General features: G+C 42.8%; 1 protein-coding gene across 2 annotated transcripts; it reads left to right on the top strand.

Annotated features, from left to right (window-relative positions):
• The first annotated feature begins 16,334 nt into the window (after positions 1-16,334).
• LOC110506456 (G2/mitotic-specific cyclin-B1) lies at positions 16,335-19,961 on the top strand. Of its 2 annotated transcripts, none has more exons than XM_021586077.2 (10): positions 16,335-16,532; positions 17,122-17,268; positions 17,669-17,797; positions 17,902-18,009; positions 18,191-18,382; positions 18,557-18,715; positions 18,799-19,035; positions 19,250-19,399; positions 19,583-19,693; positions 19,783-19,961. In XM_021586077.2, exons 2-10 carry the CDS (start codon positions 17,185-17,187, stop codon positions 19,894-19,896), a joined length of 1,284 nt encoding a protein of 427 aa, XP_021441752.2. In that variant the 5' UTR covers positions 16,335-16,532; positions 17,122-17,184; the 3' UTR covers positions 19,897-19,961. The 2 variants fall into 2 exon arrangements, with proteins under 2 accessions (XP_021441752.2, XP_021441751.2); XM_021586076.2 differs by having other exon boundaries at positions 16,336-16,532; positions 17,111-17,268.
• The last annotated feature ends 1,383 nt before the right edge of the window (positions 19,962-21,344 follow it).

Here is a 21,344-nt window from a genome sequence, read left to right as displayed (position 1 = left end):
CAGTGGAATTAATATACCATAGCTAAATCAATACACCCCTGATAACATACAAGTTCACTTTCATAGCAGCCACAAACAAACAGCATGATCACTTTATTCATTGTATGATTACTTCTCGCATCTATGCAATCTCCTCTAACATTTTCCATTCACTTCTGGACTTCATTGCACAAACACATAAGCTGTCTGTGACCAGGCAAAAAAAACTTTCCAAGCCAAACCTTCATATCATAACCGCTACACACAGCCTACATTGTTGTCACCATATTAGCTAATGTCATAGTCAACATAGCTACTAGAACTAAAGCATTAGTAAACCGCTACAATCATGCAGTACAGTGTACAGCCAGCAAGCAGTTCAGAAATTTAACAAAATATAGCTAGTTTTCTCTGGTTCTCTATTGTGTCCTTAATTTTTGAAGAAATTAATTTGTTCAAAACTGTTCAGCTATTGTCTCTCTCTCTTTGAGTCAACTATTTACCACATTTTATGCACTGCTGTGCTAGCCATATGTAGCTTATGCTTTCAGTACTAGATTCATTCTCTGATCCTTTGATTGGGTTGACAACATGTCAGTTCATACTACAAGAGCTCTGATAGGTTGAAGGACGTCCTCCAGAAGTTGTCATAATTACTGTGTAAGTCTATGGAAGGTATTGAGATCCATGAGCCTCCTAGGTTTGTATTGAAGTCATGTACCCAGAGGAGGATGGAAACTAACTGTCCTCCGGCTATGCCATGGTGCTACCCCACAGAGTGTGTTTTAATCAATTATTTGGTGACGTGATTATATTTAGTATAGTTTTATCTAAAAAGGGTAACTTTAATGTTTCATTATGTAAATTTTGATTAAAAAAAATGTGGTTCCAACCGCCGTGTCTTTGTGAGACACAGAGTAGGTGAACGGATGATCTCTGTATGTGTGGTTCCCACAGTGAAGCATGGAGGAGGTGTGATGGTGTGGGGGTGCTTTGCTGGTGACATGGCGGTGATTTATTTAGAATTCAAGGCACACTTAACCAGCATGGCTACCACAGCATTCTACGGCAATACACCATCCCATCTGGTTTACGCTTAGTGGGACTATCATTTGTTTTTCAACAGCACAATGACCCAAAACACACCTGCAGGCTGTGTAATGGCTGTTTGACCAAGAAGGAGAGTGATGGAGTCCTGCATCAGATGACCTGGCCTCCACAATCACATGACCTCAACCTCATGGTTTGGGATGAGTTGAACTGCAGAGTGAAGGAAAAGCAGTCAACAAGTGCTCAGCATATGTGGGAACTTCTTCAAGCTTTTTTTTTATTTTACTAGGCAAGTCAGTTAAGAACAAATTCTTATTTTCAATGACGGCCTAGGAACAGTGGGTTAACTGCCTGTTCAGGGGCAGAATGACAGATTTTGTACCTTGTCAGCTCGGGGATTTGAACTTGCAACCTTTCTGTTACTAGTCCAATGCTCTAACCACTAGGCTACCCTGCCACCCCAGGTGACCACCTCATGAAGCTGATTGAGATAATGCCAAGAGTGTGCAAAGCTGTCATCAAGGCAAAGGGTGGCAACTTTGAATAATCTAAAATATAGCTTTTGTTTACCACTTTTTTGGTTACCACATGATTCCATATGTGTTATTTCATAGTTTATTTAATGTCTTCACTATTATTCTACAATGTAGAAAATATAAAACATAAAGAAAAACCCTTGAATGAGTAGGTAAGTCCAAACAGTTGACTGGTACTGTAAATAATACCAAAGCTAGACTATTGATCTAGTAGTAGAGCTCTAAAAATAAACCTTAAGTGGCTTAAAAATATCTATATCTTATTATTGTTAGGGCACGTACACTCTCCCTGCTTCAGCACCTCTAACTGCGGTGGACTGGGTCTCACACACACACACACACACACACACATAGACAGACACACAGAAATGAGATACTGCGTTGAGAGGAGTGTAGGTGTTAATATGGGTACAATGGGTCCATCAGACAACTGTGTAGCTAGAGTGGTGAGGGCTAGTGGTGTGAGATTAAGAAAGCATGAGGAGCTCACAGGGAGAGAGAGGTGGAAGCAGGGTGGTGGCCATGGCAGCAGGCCGAGTGTATTCAATGCCGAGTGTATTCAAGTGTGAAAATGTGTGGACGTGTTTCCATGCGTGCACCTGTGAGCAAATCTGTGTGTGTGTGTGTGTGTCTGTCCATGTGGGTCTGTGCGCTCCTAGCAGGTGCAGTGCGGTGAACTCACAGTGTAGCAGTGAAACAACATGCCAGTGCCCTGTCTGGAAAGGTCATGACCTTTGTGATGGTCTGTCAGTAGAGTAGAGAGAGCAGGCCGGGCTGAAGGAAGCTCAGCGGACCAGGTACAGTCTGACACATAGAGAAAGAGAGTTCATTAACATGCAGACAGACACACAGGCCATTGTCAGAGAGAGTGGCCGTATAATTCCCCACTCTGTCCCTGATGCCTCGACCCATTATCTGGTGAATGTTCAAAAGCAAACGACTGTGCCTTTATAATAGTGTATGATTGAACTCTTTTTCCGGGAAGCTCAGTATTACTAACGTTTAATTTATCCCCTTGTATCATCTAGTTCAATGAAATATATTGTGCATGAATAGCTCCGTTGGGGATCATTCTTTTCACTGAGTGCTAATTGTGCTCACTCAGAGAGGGCGGGGGCTGTGTCCTCAGGACAGCAGGTTGGCTCTGTTCTCAAAGGCAGTGGAGGATTCTATTGAGTGAGTGAAGTAAAGGGTCTATGCTCCCTATGGAGGGCATACTATATGGACATAATCATGGGGTTAGTTGGGGCTGGATTGTCTGTCTGTCTGTATGTCTGTGTTTCTCTCTCTTGGACGGTTTTAGTGTTTAATAGTGGAGTGTCAGACAGTGGTCTCACAGAACTACAGTATGGGGAACTGTCTGTCACATAGATTAGTTCCTAGGGGAAGAGGACATGTTTTTGTCCTTCTCTCTGTGTAACGGTCTATCTAACTGTCTTGTGTGAAGGTCAAGCCAGTCAACACACATTTGTGGTCTTCATCTTGCTCTTTTCCTCAAATACTATGTATGTAAAGTCGCACACAGTCCTTGAACTGAAGCTGAGTATTACCTTTAGTAAAATCCAGAATGTCTGCTGCTGTAATTAGCTATAATAGGTGGAATACGTGATGTAGTTACATGAAAGGATTCTCTACAGGTTCATTTTATACACAGCTTCTGACACTTTCTATGCTTGGTCTCCTCTATGGAAAAGGACTTGTAAGAGAAAAATGGGTACAATTGTAAACCTTAACTATGGAACTCAGAGTGCTGACATAGAAAATATTCTGTTATCCTCCGACTAGGTGTAACAGGCCTAGAATTACAGCAGCCCCTAGTCAGTATTCAGAGAGAGATGTGAGTCTGAGGCAAAGCTCAGTCACTGGTGAGATCTGCCTGGAGCTCTGTGGTCTTTACGGCTCACGTCTAATAAATGCTGCAAGTTATGGCTGAGGTGGCTGTTCCCCAGTAAAACTAGACCTAGTTTGCAGTGAGGAAAGAGGAATGAATGTGTGTTCATGTGTTTTCAGGCAACGGGCACCCACACATAAACAGTATAGAAAAAGGTTTTACGCAGGTTGTCAACAACTTTTTACCAAACAACTGGCGTAGTCGGCTATGCTCTTTGCCATATCCTATTTACCCTTTGTCCCTTGACACTCTCAGATACAAAGGTGCTATCTTGAATCTAAAAGGGTTATTCGGCTGTTCTCATTGGAGAACCCTTTGAGTAATAATTTTAGTTTCCAGGCAGAACCCTTTTTGGTTCCAGGTAGAACCCTTTCCTCAGAGGGTTCTACCTGGAACCCAAAAAGGGTTCTCATTTGGGGATAGCCAAAGAACTTATTTTGAACCTTTTCTTCTAGGAGTGTATTGTGGTTGCTTTTAGGTGTTGTTGGGATTGTTTTGGTTCCATCCAGCACTGAAGCTCACTGCCTCAAAGCTTTGTCTCTCTCTCGCTTTCTCACACACACACACACACACACACACACACACACACACACACACACACACACACACACACAGTAGGAACCTGAGATCTAATAACCGGTTGAGGAAATACTCTCCGGTCGGTGAGGGTCAGCAGTTAGACACAGGTCACTGCCTCTGGAGTTCAGTCATCAAGAAAGGGTGCCTGGTTCATCTGAGAGGTTCCGAAGTTGCCAGAGATGAATTGACAGGGTAGGTTTCCTCACTGCATAAGCAGTACACTGTTTTACAGCAAGACACTTTCATTCTCAATGTTACCATACCGGTGGCTCCTCTTCTTTTGATCATCTGTATAAACTGCTGTAAATGCTGGCTTTTGCATCATTGGAGCCCATTTCACTGAGGTTCAGTGAAGCATAAAACTGTATGGTTTAAAACACTTATCTACTGCACACTTGGCACACATCCTACTTGGCATTCTACACATGACATGCCAACAGATGTACAGGTTCAGGGAGCTACATGATTTTTCCACTTGAATTTTTAATGCATTTTCAAACCTAGGTGTTTCTATCTAATGAGTGGCCTGTGATAGTTGGTGGTAAATTGAGCAGGACTAGTGAAATCACCTATAGGCTGTGCAAGTCATAAGATAAAAAGTTTAGCCTGTGCTGTGTGTGTAATGAGCCTGTCGTTATGGTCGCTAGTGGCGAGGCATCAGCCACCGAGCGGCCCGGACATCCCCGACATCCCCGTCTCCCGGATCACACTTCACACATCCATCATCCTCAGCAACTAATCTTCTCTCCAAAAACGACGCTTCTATGGAGTCTCAGGGATCCGCTCCCGTGCGTTGACAAACCCGCAAGGAAATGACTTATTTATCATTCACGGCTGGGTGATTAGTGAGCACTCGCTGTCTCTCTTAGTCTTTAGATGTGGTCTCAGAATTCTATTTTATTCTTTGTTTCTTCCTTGGAACACACAACTGGGATGTGAAGCACGTTGCCTTGATGATTTCCTAGAGGTGAGGCCTGGGCTGTCTGGATATGTGGTAGAGGTACCCAAGAAGCCTGGGTATCACGTGAAATTTCAACACATAATTCTCGAGAACTTTGGACAGAGGGACAAATCCCAGATAGACTCCAATAATATTTCTCTACCATGAGGGTTATCAATATTTTCATCTACTTTGGAAGGAAAATGATGATTGCAATCATCTACTTTCAGTCTAACTGGGGGTTTTGCCTAAAAAAACAAGACTAACAGCCTCATTAAATGCACTGAATCAATATGCAATTAAAACACAAGGTATTGATAGTATACTAAAGATTGCTGAGAATCGGTCAACCAGGACATTAAAACACAAGTGAGAAATCAATATATAATTAATAAGATCACAGACCTGTCGCGACTTCCGCCGAAGTCGGTCCCTCTCCTTGTTTGGGCGGTGTTCGGCGGTCGACGTCATCGACCTTCTAGCCATCACTCATCCATTTTTCATTTTCCATTGGTTTTGTCTTGTCTTCTTTCACACCTGGTTCCAATCCCATCAATTACATGTTGTGTATTTAACCCTCTGTTTCCCTCATGTCCTTGTCGGAGATTGTTTTATTGTATGCTTGTGCAAGTCATGTGTCGGTGTGCGACGAGATTTGTACCCACTTGTATTATTTTTTGTATATTTTGGTTTTTGTAGTTTTACGAGCACTTATTAAACTACTCCGTTTATACCAAGTTCGTTTTCCTGCGCCTGACTTCCCTGCCACTGACACGGACCCATTACAAGACCAGAGTAAGCGATCCCTAAACCCCAGTGGCTCCCTAACAGTCACAAACATTCCAAAAAACAAATGTTTTTCCCCCCACATAATGTTAACATCATTTGTCAGATATTGGTTAGGTAGAGGATTTGGTCTCAACCCAAAAGCTAACTTAATTCCAAAGGGACTTGGAAGCCTTCCAAACTTGTGTCAGTTCTGATGCTCCTTTCTCCATGTCTGCTTATCACTGGCTCTGCCATCATCCTGTCAGCTTCACACCCACGTGGGGACTGATTGGAGGGGCTGGATGGGGATGGTCGGCATGTCTCAGCAGCACCAGAGTCATGAATACTCCATTCCTCACTCCAGCCTCCATCCCAACAGAAGCACACTCAGGGAAGGAAATAGGTTGACATTAGGGTGAAAATATCTTGAGGGAATGGAAAGTACTGCACTCTCTCTTTTAATGGCTTTTGATATCAACACCGTTTGAAGACTCCAATCAGCCCAGTCCGCCGTGGCACGTGCAGAGACACTGCAGATGCATTAGCATGACAATAACAGCGATACGACTGAGACAAAACAACAGGGTCACATTTCTCATTTTCTATTGCCCCAAAACTGCAGAAGCTGGAGCCCATTTCCTAGAAAGGCCCCCTGAGACACTCCATAGTGTCCCTCTATGGCTTTCCATAAGAGCATCCACTACACTAAATCCTTTTCCTGCATCCCTCAGAACATAGCTAACATCTCAGATAGGCTAGTAGTGCTGTAACTCTGCTGTGAGTCTGCACAGACTGGCGGTACAGACTGACGATTTGACCCGATCGTTCAAAAGACACAGTTCAGTTTACCTGGACTGTCTGTCAGGGACTGTTGCCATCATAAAAATGTATTACAGCAAATTAATCTGAAAGAGAATGAAGGGGAAGAGGGTGATTCACTTCATCACAGTGTCTGTCTTGCAAGACAATCAATATGAATCTAACCAACCCAACGGCAATTCTGACTTTGATAATTATGTTTCTGAATAAATTAAAATGTGCTCAAGGTGGGGCATGACCGACATAATGATAATTTTGTTGATATGAGCACGGGAGAGAGAGAGTAAAAAACAAGTGATGGAGATTATGCAAAGCTAGCTAGTCCATTAGCAGGTTCAAAGAGAAGAGCAGAGGTGTGTAAATATGGTGATGCATACCAGCCGTACATTAGAGGACAGGCAAGGAGGCGGAACAATACAGGAGAGAGAGAGAGATCTGAGCTGCCTGTAAACTTTCATTTGTCAGTGGCTATTGACTCTGTCAGACTGAGTGGGGAGGCAGGGCTTTGAACCATCATGTTATTAACAGCTGCATCAGGAGCTCCCACAGAAATACACAGACACATGGTAGCATCAGCCAGGAGTTACATTCAAGGTCACTCAAGCCAGGCCAATGTTCTCTCTCCAAAGATAGATGCTATGTGTACATCTAAGAGCCGTGGTCTTCTTGGAGCAGGTTATGTTCAAATGGACTACTGTATTTTTCATTTCAGCTCTTCAGAAATACAGATACCACATTTTTTTTTTGCCAGCCTGTAAACCACACAGCTGAGAAACTACTGACTGGGAGATATGTCAGCTGTCTGAATCCTGTGGAAATGGGTGACATACTTAGGAGGGTTCAATAGGTAACACGTCATCCTCTGTGTTCCATGTGCCTGGGAGAATAGAGGCCTGGCACACGTCTAGTGGCACGGTGATCAGTCAATAGGGAGACATCTTCTAAATAATTGACTAGACTGAAGTTTTACTGTGACACTGCTGCTGTCATCTGATATGTAAAGAGGGTAAGAGAGAGAGAGAGTGTGTGTGAGTGAGAGAGAGAGAGAGCGTTCACAGTCAGCCCACTAACACCCCTATCAGATCACAGCAAAATCACAGTCTACCTGTACAGAGCAATACTCAATCATGAGGCATCAAAGCCAAGGGAACTGCATAATATTAAGAAATGCTATAGATGGAAGGAAAGTAGTTTAGAAATCTACCAAAAAACAATTAGGCAACAACAAATTCAATCACTTTTAGATAACGTCCTGGACAAAACATTTCACTGTAATAGTGAATGTGTTAACTTGGCAGTAGAAAGTCTAAACAGAATATTTGACCTTTCAGCTTCCCAATCAAATCTGAGAATTTATAACAATGACAAACGGTTTGATGAAGAATGCAAAAACCTAAGAAATAAATTTAGAAACCTATTCAACTAAAAACATAGAGACCCAGAAAACCTGAGTTTTGCCTTCACTATGGTGAATCACTAAAACAATACAGAAATACACTACGGAAAAAGATAGAACAGCACATCAGAAATCAGCTCAATGTAATTGAAGAATCCATAGAATCTAATCAATTCTGGAAAAATTGGAACACACTAAACAAACAACCATACGAAGAGTTATCTATCCAAAATGGAGATGTGTGGATAAACCACTTCTCCAATCTTTTTGGCTCTATAACAAGGGCACTAGAAAAGTCTGCAGCACCTGGCCTCACCCTAGTAGAATCTGAAGTCAAATGTCTACTGTTTTCTGATGATCTGGTGCTTCTGTCCCCAACCAAAGAGGGCCTACAGCAGCACCAAATCTTCTGCACAGATTCTGTCAGACCTGGGCCCTGACAGACCTGGGCCCTGACAGACCTGGGCCCTGACAGACCTGGGCCCTGACAGACCTGGGCCCTGACAGTAAATCTCAGCAAGACAAAAATAATAGTGTTCCAAAAAAGGTCCAGTCGCCAGGACCATAAATACAAATTCCATCTAGATACCGTTCCCATAGAGCACACAAAAAACGATACATACCTCAAATCAAATCAAATCCAATGTATTTGTCACGTGCGCCGAATACAACAGGTACAGGTTTCACCTTACAGTGAAATGCTTACTTACAGGCTCTAACCAATAGTGCAAAAAATATATTAGGTGAACAATAGGTAGGTAAAGAAATAAAACAACAGTAAAAAGACAGGCTTTATACAGTAGCGAGGCTATAAAAGTAGCGAGGCTACATACAGATACCGGTTAGTCACGTGGATTGAGGTAGTATGTACATGTAGATATGGTTAAAGTGACTATGCATATTTGATGAACAGAGAGTAGTAGTAGTAGCATAAAAGAGGGGTTGACGGGTGGTGTGTGGGACACAATGCAGATAGCCTGGTTAGCCAATGTGTGGGAGCACTGGTTGGTCGGCCCAATTGAGTTAGTATGTACATGAATGTATAGTAAAAGTGACTATGCATATATGATAAACAGAGAGTAGCAGCAGCGTAAAAAGAGGGGTTGGGGGAGGCACACAATGCAAATAGTCCGGGTTGCCATTTTATTACCTGTTCAGGAGTCTTATGGCTTGGTGATAAAAACTGTTGAGAAGCCTTTTTGTCCTAGACTACTGCTTGCCATGCGATAGTAGAGAGAACAGTCTGTGGCTGGGGTCTTTGACAATTTCTAGGGCCTTCCTCTGACACTGCCTGGTGTAGAGATCCTGGATGGTAGGCAGCTTAGCCCCAGTGATGTACTGGGCAGTACGCACTATCCTCTGTACTGCCTTACGGTCAGAGGCCGAGTAATTGCCGTACCAGGCAGTGATGCAACCAGTCAGGATGCTCTTGATGTTGCAGCTGTAGAACCTTTTGAGGATCTCACGACCAATGCCAAATCTTTTTCGTTTCCTGAGGGGGAATAGGCTTTGTCGTGCCCTCTTCACGACTGTCTTGGTGTGTTTGGACCATTCTAGTTTGTTGTTGATGTGGACACCAAGGAACTTGGAGCTCTCAACCTGCTCCACTACAGCCCCATAGATGAGAATGGGGGCGTGCTCGGTCCTCCTTTTCTTGTAGTCCACAATAATGTCCTTGGTTACGTTGAGGGATAGGTTGTTATTCTGGCACCACCCGGCCAGGTCTCTGACTTCCTCCCTACAGGCTGTCTCGTCATTGTCAGTGATCAGGCCTACCACTGTTATATCGTCTGCAAACTTAATGATGGTGTTGGAGTCATGCCTGGCTATACAGTCATGGGTGAACAGGGAGTACTGGAGGGGACTGAGCATGCACCCCTGGGGAGGTCCAGTATTGAGGATCAGTGTGGCAGATGTGTTCCTACCTACCCTCACCACCTGGGGCCCATCAGGAGGTCCAGGATCCAGTTGCAGAGGGAGGTGTTTAGTCCCAGGATCCTTAGCTTAGTGATGAGCTTTGAGGGTACTATGGTGTTGAGCTGTAGTCAATGAATAGGATTCTCACATAAGTTTTCCTTTTGTCCAGGTGGGAAAGGGCAGTGTGGAGTGCAATAGAGATTGCATCATCTGTGGGTCTGTTTGGGCGGTATGCAAATTGGAGTGGGTCTAGGGTTTCTGGGATAATGGTGTTGATGTGAGCCAATACCAACCTTTCAAAGCACTTCATGGCTACGGACGTGAGTGCTACGGGTCTGTAGTCATTTAGGCAGGTTGCCTTCCAGGTTAGAGTCCCGCACCTTGAAAGCGGCAGCTCTACCCTTTAGCTCAGTGCGAATGTTGCCTGTAATCCATGGCTTCTGGTTGGGGTATGTACGTACAGTCACTGTGGGGACGACGTCTTCAATGCACTTATTGATAAAGCCAGTGACTGATGTGGTGTACTCCTCAATGCCATCGGAAGAATCCCGGAACATGTTGGGAAAGCTGCCATTATCGTCAATACTACTCACCAATGTGCAATCATTTGACAATAAACTAGACGAGGTACGATCATGAATATCCTACCATCGGGACATCAAAAACTGTAATATCCTGTGCTTCACGGAATCGTGGCTGAATGACGACATGGATATTCAGCTAGCGGGATACATGCTGCACTGGCAAGATAGAACAGCACACTTCGGTAATACGAGGTGTGGGCGGTATGTGGATATTTGTAAACAACAGCTGGTGCACAAAATCTAAGGAAGTCTCTAGATTTTGCTCGCCTGAAGTAGAGTACATTGTGATAAATTGCAAGCCACACTACTTGCCTAGAGAGTTTTCAGCTATACTTTTCGTGGCTGTTTATTTACCACCATAGACAGATGCTGGCACTAAGACCGCACTCAGTCAGCTGTATAAGGAAATAAGCAAACAGGAAACCACTCACCCAGAGGCGGCGCTCCTATTGGCCGGAGACTTTAATGCAGGGAAACTTAAATTAGTTCTACCAAATTTCCATCAACATGTTAAATGTGCAATCAGAGGGAAACAAATTCTAGATCACCTGTACTCCACACACAGAGACGCGTACAAAGCTCTCCCTCGCCCTCCATTTGGTAAATCTGACCACAACTTTATCCTCCTGATTCCTGCTTACAAGCTAAATTTAAAGCAGGAAGTACCAGTGAAAAAAGTGGTCAGATGAAGCAGTTGTCCGGAAAGCTCGGCCTAAACATCAGAGCCACAGGTAACTTCCACAAAGCTGTGAATGATCTGAGTGACAAGGCAAGAAGGACCTTCTATGCCATCAAAAGGAACATAAAATTTGACATAACAATTATGATCTGGCAAAAAAAAACTTGAATAAGTTATAGAACCCATTGCCCTTTATGGTTGTGAGATCCGGGGTCCGCTCACCAACCTAGAACTCACAAAAGTATTCTCAGTGTACAATGTAAAATACCAAATAATGCATACAGAGCAGAATTAGGCCGATACCCGCTAATTATCAAAATCCAGAAAAGAGATGTTAAATTCTACAACCACCTAAAAGGAAGCATTCCCAAAACTTCCATAACAAAGCCATCTCCTACAGAGAGATGAACCTGGAAAAGAGTCCCCTAAGCAAGCTGGTCCTGGGGCTCTGTTCACAAACATTACATGACAGATTGGAAAGAATAAAAAATAAATTGAGCAAACTATAATACTTTTAGACAGAGAATACACGGTGGCAGAATACCTGACCACTGTGACTGACACAAAATGAAGGAAAGCGTTTGACTATGTACAGACCCAGTGAGCATAGCCTTGCTATTGAGAAAGGTTGCCGTAGGCAGACCTGGCTCTCAAGAGAAGACAGGCTATGTGCACACTGCCTGCAAAATGAGGTGGGAACTGAGCTGCACTTCCTAACCTCCTGCCAAATGTATGACAATTTTAGATACACAATCCCTCAGATTACACAGACCCACAAAGAATTTGAAAACAAATCCAAGTTTGGATTTTGATATTGATAAATATTGATCATATTGATAATATTATTGATAAACTCCCATATCTTGAAAAATATTGATAAACTCTTTTTGGGTGAAATACCACAGTGTGCAATCACAGCAGCAAGATTTGTGACCTGTTGCCACAAGAAAAGGGCAACCAGTGAAGAACAAACACCATTCTACACCACAACCCACCATTCTAACTATTTGCACATTGCTACAACACTGTATATAAACATAATATGACATTTGAAATGTCTTTATTCGTTTGGTACTTGTGTGAGTGTAATATTTACTATTCACTTTGTATTGTTTATTGCACTTTTGTTTATCCATTTCAATGGCATTGGCAATGTAAACGTGTTTCCCATGCCAATAAAGCCCATTGAATTGCATTAAATTGAATTGAATTGAATTGAGAGAGATTGGGTGGGTGAGTGAGTGAGTGAGTCATTGAGAGAGAGAGAGAGAGAGAGAGCAAAGAGAGAAAGAGAGAGCCTGTTTGCTTGTTTGTTTGTTTGTTTATCCAGCACCAACTACCAATGAGATGCAATTTTGATCATAAGACAAAACCAGAGAGATGCTTGGGGGGGGGGGGGGGGGTGAGCTGCCACAGAGGGAGAGTCAAACCCGCACAATGTCGCACAAGCAAGTGGAGAGCCACCCCCCCTAAGTGAGTCACCCTGTGGATTCTACCTTAAAATAACTGTTTTATGATCTGTACTCCTTTCTTATGATAGGCCTATATGATTTTCGAGGGTGTTTGAGAAGCACCCTAATTCCCCTAAGAAAAAGTAGGCCATCCCATCAGGTAGTCCTAGTGTTCTACTTAGGTCTATCATATGGGATTATCACTTCAAAAAGCAAACATCTGAAGCATTTTAGATTGCAGAGAGGCTCAGGAATAATATTTGACTGTGAGGGAGATTTCTCACACAAATCTTCAAGAGAGGGGCCTTATTGAAGATGGGAGAGGATTTTGTCATTAGAACATTGTTGCCTCTGGATCATATTGAACCTCACAGATAGTGGTGAAAACATGATCAATAACCATAATCAGAGCAGTATCTAAATATAGACCCCATTACCCAGCTGGCCTTCATAAATGTGAATAAGCCATCAGGTCAAATGGGATAAAAGACTAACAGGGCTGGGAGGAGAATTGAGAGACGGACATCGCGGGCCCTGCCATGAGTCATTGGGTCAGAACGGTCGGCATCACAGACGGTCCACCTAAAATAATGCATTGGCACTGTGATTTGGCACCATGAAAACAGAATACACATTGAGAACAAAGAAAGACTAACTAACTACTGGTATAACATTCAAACTACAGACAATTCGATTCGATACCATTATTTCACATTAGGAACATAAGGACTTTCACAAGAAGGAGGTCAAGCCAAGCAACACCTGTTTTCATTGCATATAGAACACATCTGAGATGACTCCATAATAAACTATATATGAATATACTCTTATCTCATTCCCCATACCTATGTACAGCTGGGCCCAGGCAGAGAACAACACATGAATCAGAGTAGTAATCTATCCCTGTCCGCCCTCACGGAACAGGAAACATTAATACTGCATTTCATCTCACCTGCTAGGTGGCTCTATGGAACTAGTGACCACAGGTGACAGCCACTGTGATGTTGAATGAACTGCTGAACCTGCCTCTGCCCTTGGCTTGTGATGGTCTGTGTTTATCTGGTCTCCACGTTGATTGACAGGAATGGGATAGCAAACAAAGCAATGCAATCAAACAGCGAAAGCGGACGTGGGGGACCTGTCCGCCTGCAGCGGGATCAAATAAGAGACATGAACTGCACTAGAGCAGAGCTGCATTGCAATATTGATGCTTTACTGGGGAAACAGTGGACAAAGAGAATTTTAAAATTGATTTTACCTTTATTTAACTAGGCAAGTCAGTTAAAATTCTTATTTTCAATGATGGCCTAGTAACTGCCTTGTTCAGGGGCAGAATTACAGATTTTTACCTTGTCAGCTCAGGGATTCAATCTAGCAACCTTTCGTTTACTGGTCCAAAACCAGGCCACCAGGCTACCTGCCACCCGTATGACACTCTTAACTCTGTATGTATGCTGTGCTAGGTTGGAAGTTGGAACCACAGGTTTATATCATGTTTATATTCATAGCCTCAGTCACCTGACTTGACTGATGAGGCAGACTTTGTACAGAGAATATGGAGAATATGGACAGCTGCAGAATATAGACTGTCCTAAACCTAAACCTTTTGTTTACTGGTCCAAAGCCAGGCCACCAGGCTACCTGCCACCCGTATGACACTCTTAACTCTGTATGTATGCTGTGCTAGGTTGGAAGTTGGAACCACAGGTTTATATCATGTTTATATTCATAGCCTCAGTCACCTGACTTGACTGATGAGGCAGACTTTGTACAGAGAATATGGAGAATATGGACAGCTGCAGAATATAGACTGTCCCAAGTCATACGCTGCCTTCATGACTGATGTTTAGAGTGGGGTGCTAGTGTAACAGTACAAATTTAGACCGTCCCCTCGCCCATACCCGGGCGCGAACTAGGGACCTTCTGCACACATCAACAGTCACCCTCGAAGCATCGTTACCCATCGCTCCACAAAAGCCGCGGCCCTTGCAGAGCAAGGGGAACTACTACTTCAAGGTCTCAGAGCAAGTGACGTCACTGATTGAAACGCTATTTAGCGCCCACGCTAACTAAGCTAGCCGTTTCACATCCGTTACACTAGCTATGCAGATGTCATGGGTTCAAATCCCACTGGGACCACAAACACATAGTACACATGTAAGTACTCATTGCACAGTAAGTTACTTTGGATAAAAGTATCTGCTAAGCAGCTTACATTACTGTATTACATAATTAAAGCTGGTTACAGATCCCGTGGCCTCTGGGTAGGCATAGCAGTTGTAGATATTGGTGGCCAGTGCCTTACTTGACCCAGTACTCATTTCTTGTTTGCATGAATGCAGTCAGACCAGTGGAGGGTGGAGTGAGATTTGCAGGCTGCAGTGTTTACCCGATATAAAACTGTTTGAATTATTGATGTTTCTCAAAGAGCTCAGTTTGCTAAATGAGAGTATGTTGTTGTTGCATGACTTGAAACTGAAATGCCAGCGACAATACCCAAGGTACTGTAGGTAGGAAAACAGTCTGATATTCAGTGTGTGTGTGTGTGTGTGTGTGTGTGTGTGTGTGTGTGTGTGTGTGTGTGTGTGTGTGTCTGCATGCCTGTGTGTTCTCGTAGCAGGAGATATAAAGCCTATCAATATAAAGCAGGCTCTGTACTGTAATCTCCCTCTGACTTCTCCAACCACTTACCTTCACATCTGTGTGAACACTGGGGCTTCACAGAGGAGCTCAAGAACAAAAGCATAAACTGTGTGTCATAATGAATCAATACTGCAAGACCATTGATTTTCATTTTGATCCATTTTTAAAACATCTAAATGCAAACCCATTCATAACACATTTCAAGTGTTACAGGGAACCAATGACATTCAAAAGTACAGTGGTAGAAGTTATAGGGCAATCAAAAACATGTTTTTAAAGATTTATAGGGTGTCTCTGAAAATATCTCTGAACTACTCAAATATACTCTATGAAACTGTGAATCATATTAATGATCTAATTTTCATAAACTAGCCCACTATATTATGATGGGTCGGGGCCCAAAGGTCAGGGGCAACGGGAATGTGTCCTACAGTTCAGTCATCTGGTCTTGTGTGTAAAGCTAGAAGGCTGCGTTTAGACAGGCAGCCCAATTCTGATATTTTTTTCACTAATTTGCCAAATTTGACTAATCAGATCAGCTCTGAAAAATATCTGATGTCAAAAGACGCTTGTCTAAGCGCAGTTGAAGTAGCCTAGCCCTAGATAAATGTTTTTTAAATTATGGACTTATGCTGCATTCGGAAAGAAGTAGGCGTTGGGAATTTACCAGTTGTGACGTCGTAAATGATTCGCGTGTTTTGAACTCATTGAGAAACGCCAATTGGCTAATGGCCAACCAGCTGCTTAAACCAGAAAACTGAAAGTACAGCTATCATGCTTGTAAATAAATTAGTGTTAACATATATTTTTTAATAGATTGCCTTTTATAAATAATGTTTTGTTTTTGCATTTAACTACCAAAAATTATATAATCGCGGTAATTTCCTTAATATGTGATGTCAGAGGTGAGCATGTGGGAGAAGTGGGCGCTCATGCCACGTTCATGTGCCAGTCCGAACTAGAAAAACTCAATTTCTGACTTGCACGTCACGTGTATAACTACAACCAGTAAGCAAGTAAAACATTCCGACTGGTACTTAAACGCGGCATGAGGATTATATAGAAGTGTCCATCTAGTAATTACCAGTTGGAGGGCCGTTCTATTGGATCTTTCCCAGTCGTATGTGGTTACACGAACGCAGCATGAGTCTAATTTCTAATCAATGTCATTGAACACAGCTGTTGCTGTGAACGCACTACATGGCAGCTGTAAATGTCATTTAATCTCAGTGAAGTTGAACCCCAGCGCTCTCTGTTCTTTTGCGGGTTATTGTTCCTTGTGGCTTCTAGAATAACGCATGTAAGCTTCTGTCAATGATTTATATATACATATATTTGGCAGCAGTAGGCTACTGCCAGTGCAAAGTTTGCTACCTGCTGTCATAGACTAGACGTACCATAGTAAACGTAAATCTGGGACACTATTATATGTTACATTTTGTTATGGCTCCATAAGACAAGCTTACTTAAGGCAAAATTGTAAAGAGGGTGTGTGGGAATGTCTAGCAACCCAAAGGTTGCGTGTTCAAATCTCATCAGACAACTTTAACATTTTAGTTAATTAGCAACTTTGAACCGCTATTTAGATACTTTGCAACTACTTGGCATGTTAACTAACCCTAAACCTAACTCATAACCTAGCTAACATTAGTGTTAGCCACCTAGCTAATGTTAAGCCCTACAAATTGGAATTTGTGACATGTCACACATGTTGCAAATGCATAACATTGTACTAAATGGATGGAGACAGATTTACTATATATTGTTATGTCTACCCCTGAGTACAGGTCAGTGATAAATTAGCCTATGGGTTTCCATCAACTTTGTTGATGGGCTGGTACAGCGTATTTTATGTTCTGAAGGATACATATTCTATAGATCTGTTATAGGTGGCCCTAACCTGAAAAGCAAGGCCAGAAGAGACCATTATTACTGCAAAACCTGTTGTCTCAATGCCTTACAACTTGAGGTCCAAATTGCCTGTGAAAGAGACCAATCCTACCAATCAGGAGACATGTGCAGTTCCAAATGTAAAGGTATGACTGATGCTTTGATATTTATGGTTAGGCTAATAGTGAACTGTCGTTGGTTTTACTGGGGTACAAGAATGTTGTAATTTGTCATGTGGCTGTCTCATCTTGAGGTAATCAACCATTCTTATTTGGCTACTGTGAAGGCACACTCTGGGATATTTATATCCCTTGTGTATGGCCTTAGGTTCTCAAGAACTAGGATATTTCCTTCTGTTCAGTAGACATTTCACTTAATTTATGCCCATTGGGTATTGAAGAATATTATGAATGCCTCGTCGTCCATGTATTAACCTCAAAATATACATTGGTATTTTAGTATTTGTAAATACACTTAATTAACAAACCAAGTGATGGGCTACTGTTGGACAAACTCAGAATTGTGCTTTTAAATGTTGAATTGAAGGTCCAGACCAAGTCAGAGGAGAATGTTTCCATACCAGGAAAACCTGCCACCTCATATGGCCTGAGGTCCAGGGTGCCTTTGGGAAATGTAGCAAGCAAACTGAACAATGCCAAAGGGATTAAAACAAATGTAAATTTTAATTTTTTTCAATTAATACATTTTAATTGCGGTGTGGTTCAGTTTTTGGTACAACGTTTGAATAATTATCTATGTTTTATTTTCCTGAGAAACAGACGTCTGTTCCCGTCAAACCAGCTCAATGTAAGCAGAGCGCCACTGAAAGAGTCCATGTTATTTCAAAGGAGAACACTGGGGCTGGCAACTGTGATCTGGTCAGACAGGTGAGATTTTAAGGAGAGAAGGTTAAAGCCGGGCTTAACTGTAGTTAGATATACATCACTACTCTATGGAAATGTTAATCCAATATGCTAAAATCTGAGTTGTCATGGATGTTGTGCACTCGTTGTCTGTAGTTCAGCGTCACAGAGAATTCCATCCACTTCTCTATATCTGGTTCTTTAGGCCAAGCCCATTCCAGCTGCCCCTGAGCAGCCTCCGAGCCAAGAGGCCACTCGGGACGAGGGGCTCAATGTGCCACGGGCCTTCTCACATGCCCTGCTCAACATCCCAGATGTGGACTCCGCAGACGCGGGCGACTCCTTGCTGTGCAGTGACTATGTGAAGGACATTTACGCTCATCTAAGGAACCTGGAGGTTTTGGGACTAATTTCAACTATCTTTCATTTGTTCTGAGCCTAATTCAATTTCATGTGATTTTATTTTATTTGGGTTGTCAGAGGCAACACCGGTTTCCCTTTTTCACTACATGAACCATTATTAGTCAAGATCCTGTGTCTCGCCACAGACCCCTCTCTTACTGTGTGACAGGTTGCCATGGCTATAAAACCATGTCATCTGGAGGGTTGTGATGTGACTGGGAGCATGCGGAGTATTCTAGTTGATTGGCTGGTACAGGTCCAGAAGCAGTTCAGACTGCACCAGGAGACCCTCTACATGACTGTTGGGATCATCGACCGCTTTCTCCAGGTATGGCTCGTTTTTCCTCTGATGGTCGGATACATTTGACTTAAAAAAAAAAAAAAATATCCATCGTTTTCTCTTTTGCTCAGGACTATCCAGTGCCAAAGAAGTCTCTGCAACTGGTTGGTGTCACTGCGATGCTCATCGCTTCCAAGTACGAGGAAATCGCTCCTCCCGTGGTGAAGGACTTTGCCCATGTAACAGACTTCACCTACTCCTGTGCTGAGATACGCTTGATGGAAGTTACCATTCTGAAAGCCTTGAACTATGAACTGGGACGACCACCACCAGTTCACTTTCTAAGGAGAGCTTCCAAGGTTGGGAAGGTGAGTTTTTGAATTTGAAAATCTAATACACGTTGTTTAGTTCTCCTGATGCAAACTCACCCAATTTGCTTCATGCTGTGCATGCCTACTTCCTGTGCTGACAACATTTTTGTTTATTCCTTAATTGTACTTGCTGAACAGCTATTTAAGTGACCATTGGTTCAGAGCCACATGGCAACAAATGATATTGCATGCCAGTACATTTATCTTCTAGCTTCAGCCTGTTGGTTATGGTCTGGCTAAATACCTGCTGGAGCTGACCCTTCTGGACTATGCCTCAGTTCACCATCCACCATCCCTGACCGCTGCAGCAGCTCTTGCTTTATCATCCAGGATCCTTCATGATTCTGCTGGTTATGAATGGGTCAGTTATGAGCAATGAATACTTTGACTTATGGGAAGTGTATGAAACTAGACACTTCTAACCCCATAATCCATTAGATTGCTTTGGTTTAGGATTCCTGATGAAGTTAGTTATGAAGTGATGTGTGTCAACTTCAACACTGTTCTGTTGTCACTGAATTGATACTTAACGTTTGCTCCATAGACCCCAGCCCTACAGCACTACACAGGCTACACAGAGGTCTCTCTGCTACCTGTGATGCAATGCATTGCCAAGATGCTGGAGCGCTTGAGTGATGGCAGCATGAAGCAGTTGGTGAGCCCAGTCTTTAGATGACTTCTAGCCCAGTGATGTACTGTAGGGCCACACAGCAATGTTTAACTGAAACTTATTTTTTTCTCCAGTCAATCAAGCAGAAGTATGACAATGTCAAGCTACTCAGGGTCAGCTGTCTTCCAGAGCTGACATCTACCAGGGCTTACGCCTACATTAACAAACTGTCCAACTCTCACTGTTGACACGACTGATTTACCCTGTTTTTACCACTTTATGAACAATTTTTAAATAAATCTTTAGTTTTCAATGGCTTGTCTTGATTTTAAAAAGCAAGATCAATGTATGTGATATGTTGTCATGGTAAGCACCACATTGGCATCCACAGCAGACTCGTGCATGTAGGGGGTTGTTTAACTAAAAATAAGTGATCAAAGTGAAACGGATGGGATAAAAGGAATTACTCCACCCGCCTTCAAAGTGTATGGCAAGATTTCAGCAAAGGGGAAAACACAAAAATCTATATTCAGTGCATGGCGCTGCTGCCTCTTCCCAGGGGCCTTTTCAGGGTTAAACTCCTAGCTGCACATTGTGCTCCTTGCCTGGGGGTGTGGAGTTATTAAATATTGCTTCATAAAAAAAACACTGCTTCTGCTAATGTGGGCTGTTGCTGTGATGCGTCACCATCTAAAGGAAATGAGACTTGTCTGCTCTCTGATTGTAAAGTCAATTAGTTTACCACATGATCTCAAGGTCCCTCTGATGGGGCAGCAGACCTTGGAGACTTAAAGTGATCTCTCTGCCTGTTTTGTTATGATGCAGTTCCATTGTCCTCCAAGTAATGCTGAATTGCCCCTATACTTCAGTCTGCTCCTCAATTCTTCCACATTGGTTGGAAAGTGAGGTAGTGGCAGTGATCCTTTAGCGATGCAGTTCCAGACAAGTGTACACAGAATGCAATTTCCAAACAGTGTGATAGTTTAGGAGTTTCAGTTTTCATTAAATACTGGATCTTACAGATATTAATTACAGAATTTCCCCTCTGTTTGTGGGAGCATAGCCCAATGCTCTAGTCTAGATAAACGTTGCTGTAGGGGAGGGATTTGTGGCGGGACTGTAGTGCCTGCACTAACCTCTTTCTCCTCACTGGTAATTTGCAACGCAATCAGATCAGGCTTCAATGGCCATCTGGAGGTGAAAGCAGTTTGAATGAGTAGGGTATTTTACCCTTCAGTCCAACTGTACTGTAATTGAACAATCCTTGGTCTTGCATATACACATGGGGATGAAGAGGGACAAGGAACTCCCATGGTACTGAAGGCAGCCTCCCTGTACTTCACATGATTCTCATCCACATTAATCATTGAAGGAACTTTTTTGGCCTTGTGGTTGTAGTCTACAGTTTGTCATTGTATTGCACTTCATTCGTACACTAGTTGGCACTGTATGATGGGTCACTTTCACATGTATATGCACACAGGTGACCAGGAAGTAGGAATGCACGGGTATGGAGTTCTTGGTATGTTCACTGTTTGCACCTTGGAACAATTATATGCTACAGTAAACAGGTCTGCCTGTGGATTTTTTTTCTGTTGCTTTTAAATGGGCAAAACACCCAACCAAGGTCTACCACTAAATAGCCGTTATGCACGCGTTTTAACATGTGGGATTACAAAATGTTTGTGGCTCGGAC

This window comes from Oncorhynchus mykiss, chromosome 26 (genome assembly GCF_013265735.2).
Source record: "Oncorhynchus mykiss isolate Arlee chromosome 26, USDA_OmykA_1.1, whole genome shotgun sequence".
NCBI lineage: Eukaryota > Metazoa > Chordata > Actinopteri > Salmoniformes > Salmonidae > Oncorhynchus > Oncorhynchus mykiss.
This window is presented reverse-complemented; position numbering and strand designations above follow the sequence as displayed.

What these genes read in the sequence shown, in the direction of transcription:
- LOC110506456 (XM_021586077.2), top strand. Translation starts at nt 17,185, where the DNA reads ATGCCTTACAACTTGAGGTCCAAATTGCCTGTGAAAGAGACCAATCCT. An exon ending in GTGCAGTTCCAAATGTAAAG is followed by an intron (nt 17,269 to 17,668) that starts GTATGACTGATG and finishes GTTGAATTGAAG; the next exon opens with GTCCAGACCAAGTCAGAGGA. An exon ending in GAGCTTCCAAGGTTGGGAAG is followed by an intron (nt 19,036 to 19,249) that starts GTGAGTTTTTGA and finishes TTTATCTTCTAG; the next exon opens with CTTCAGCCTGTTGGTTATGG.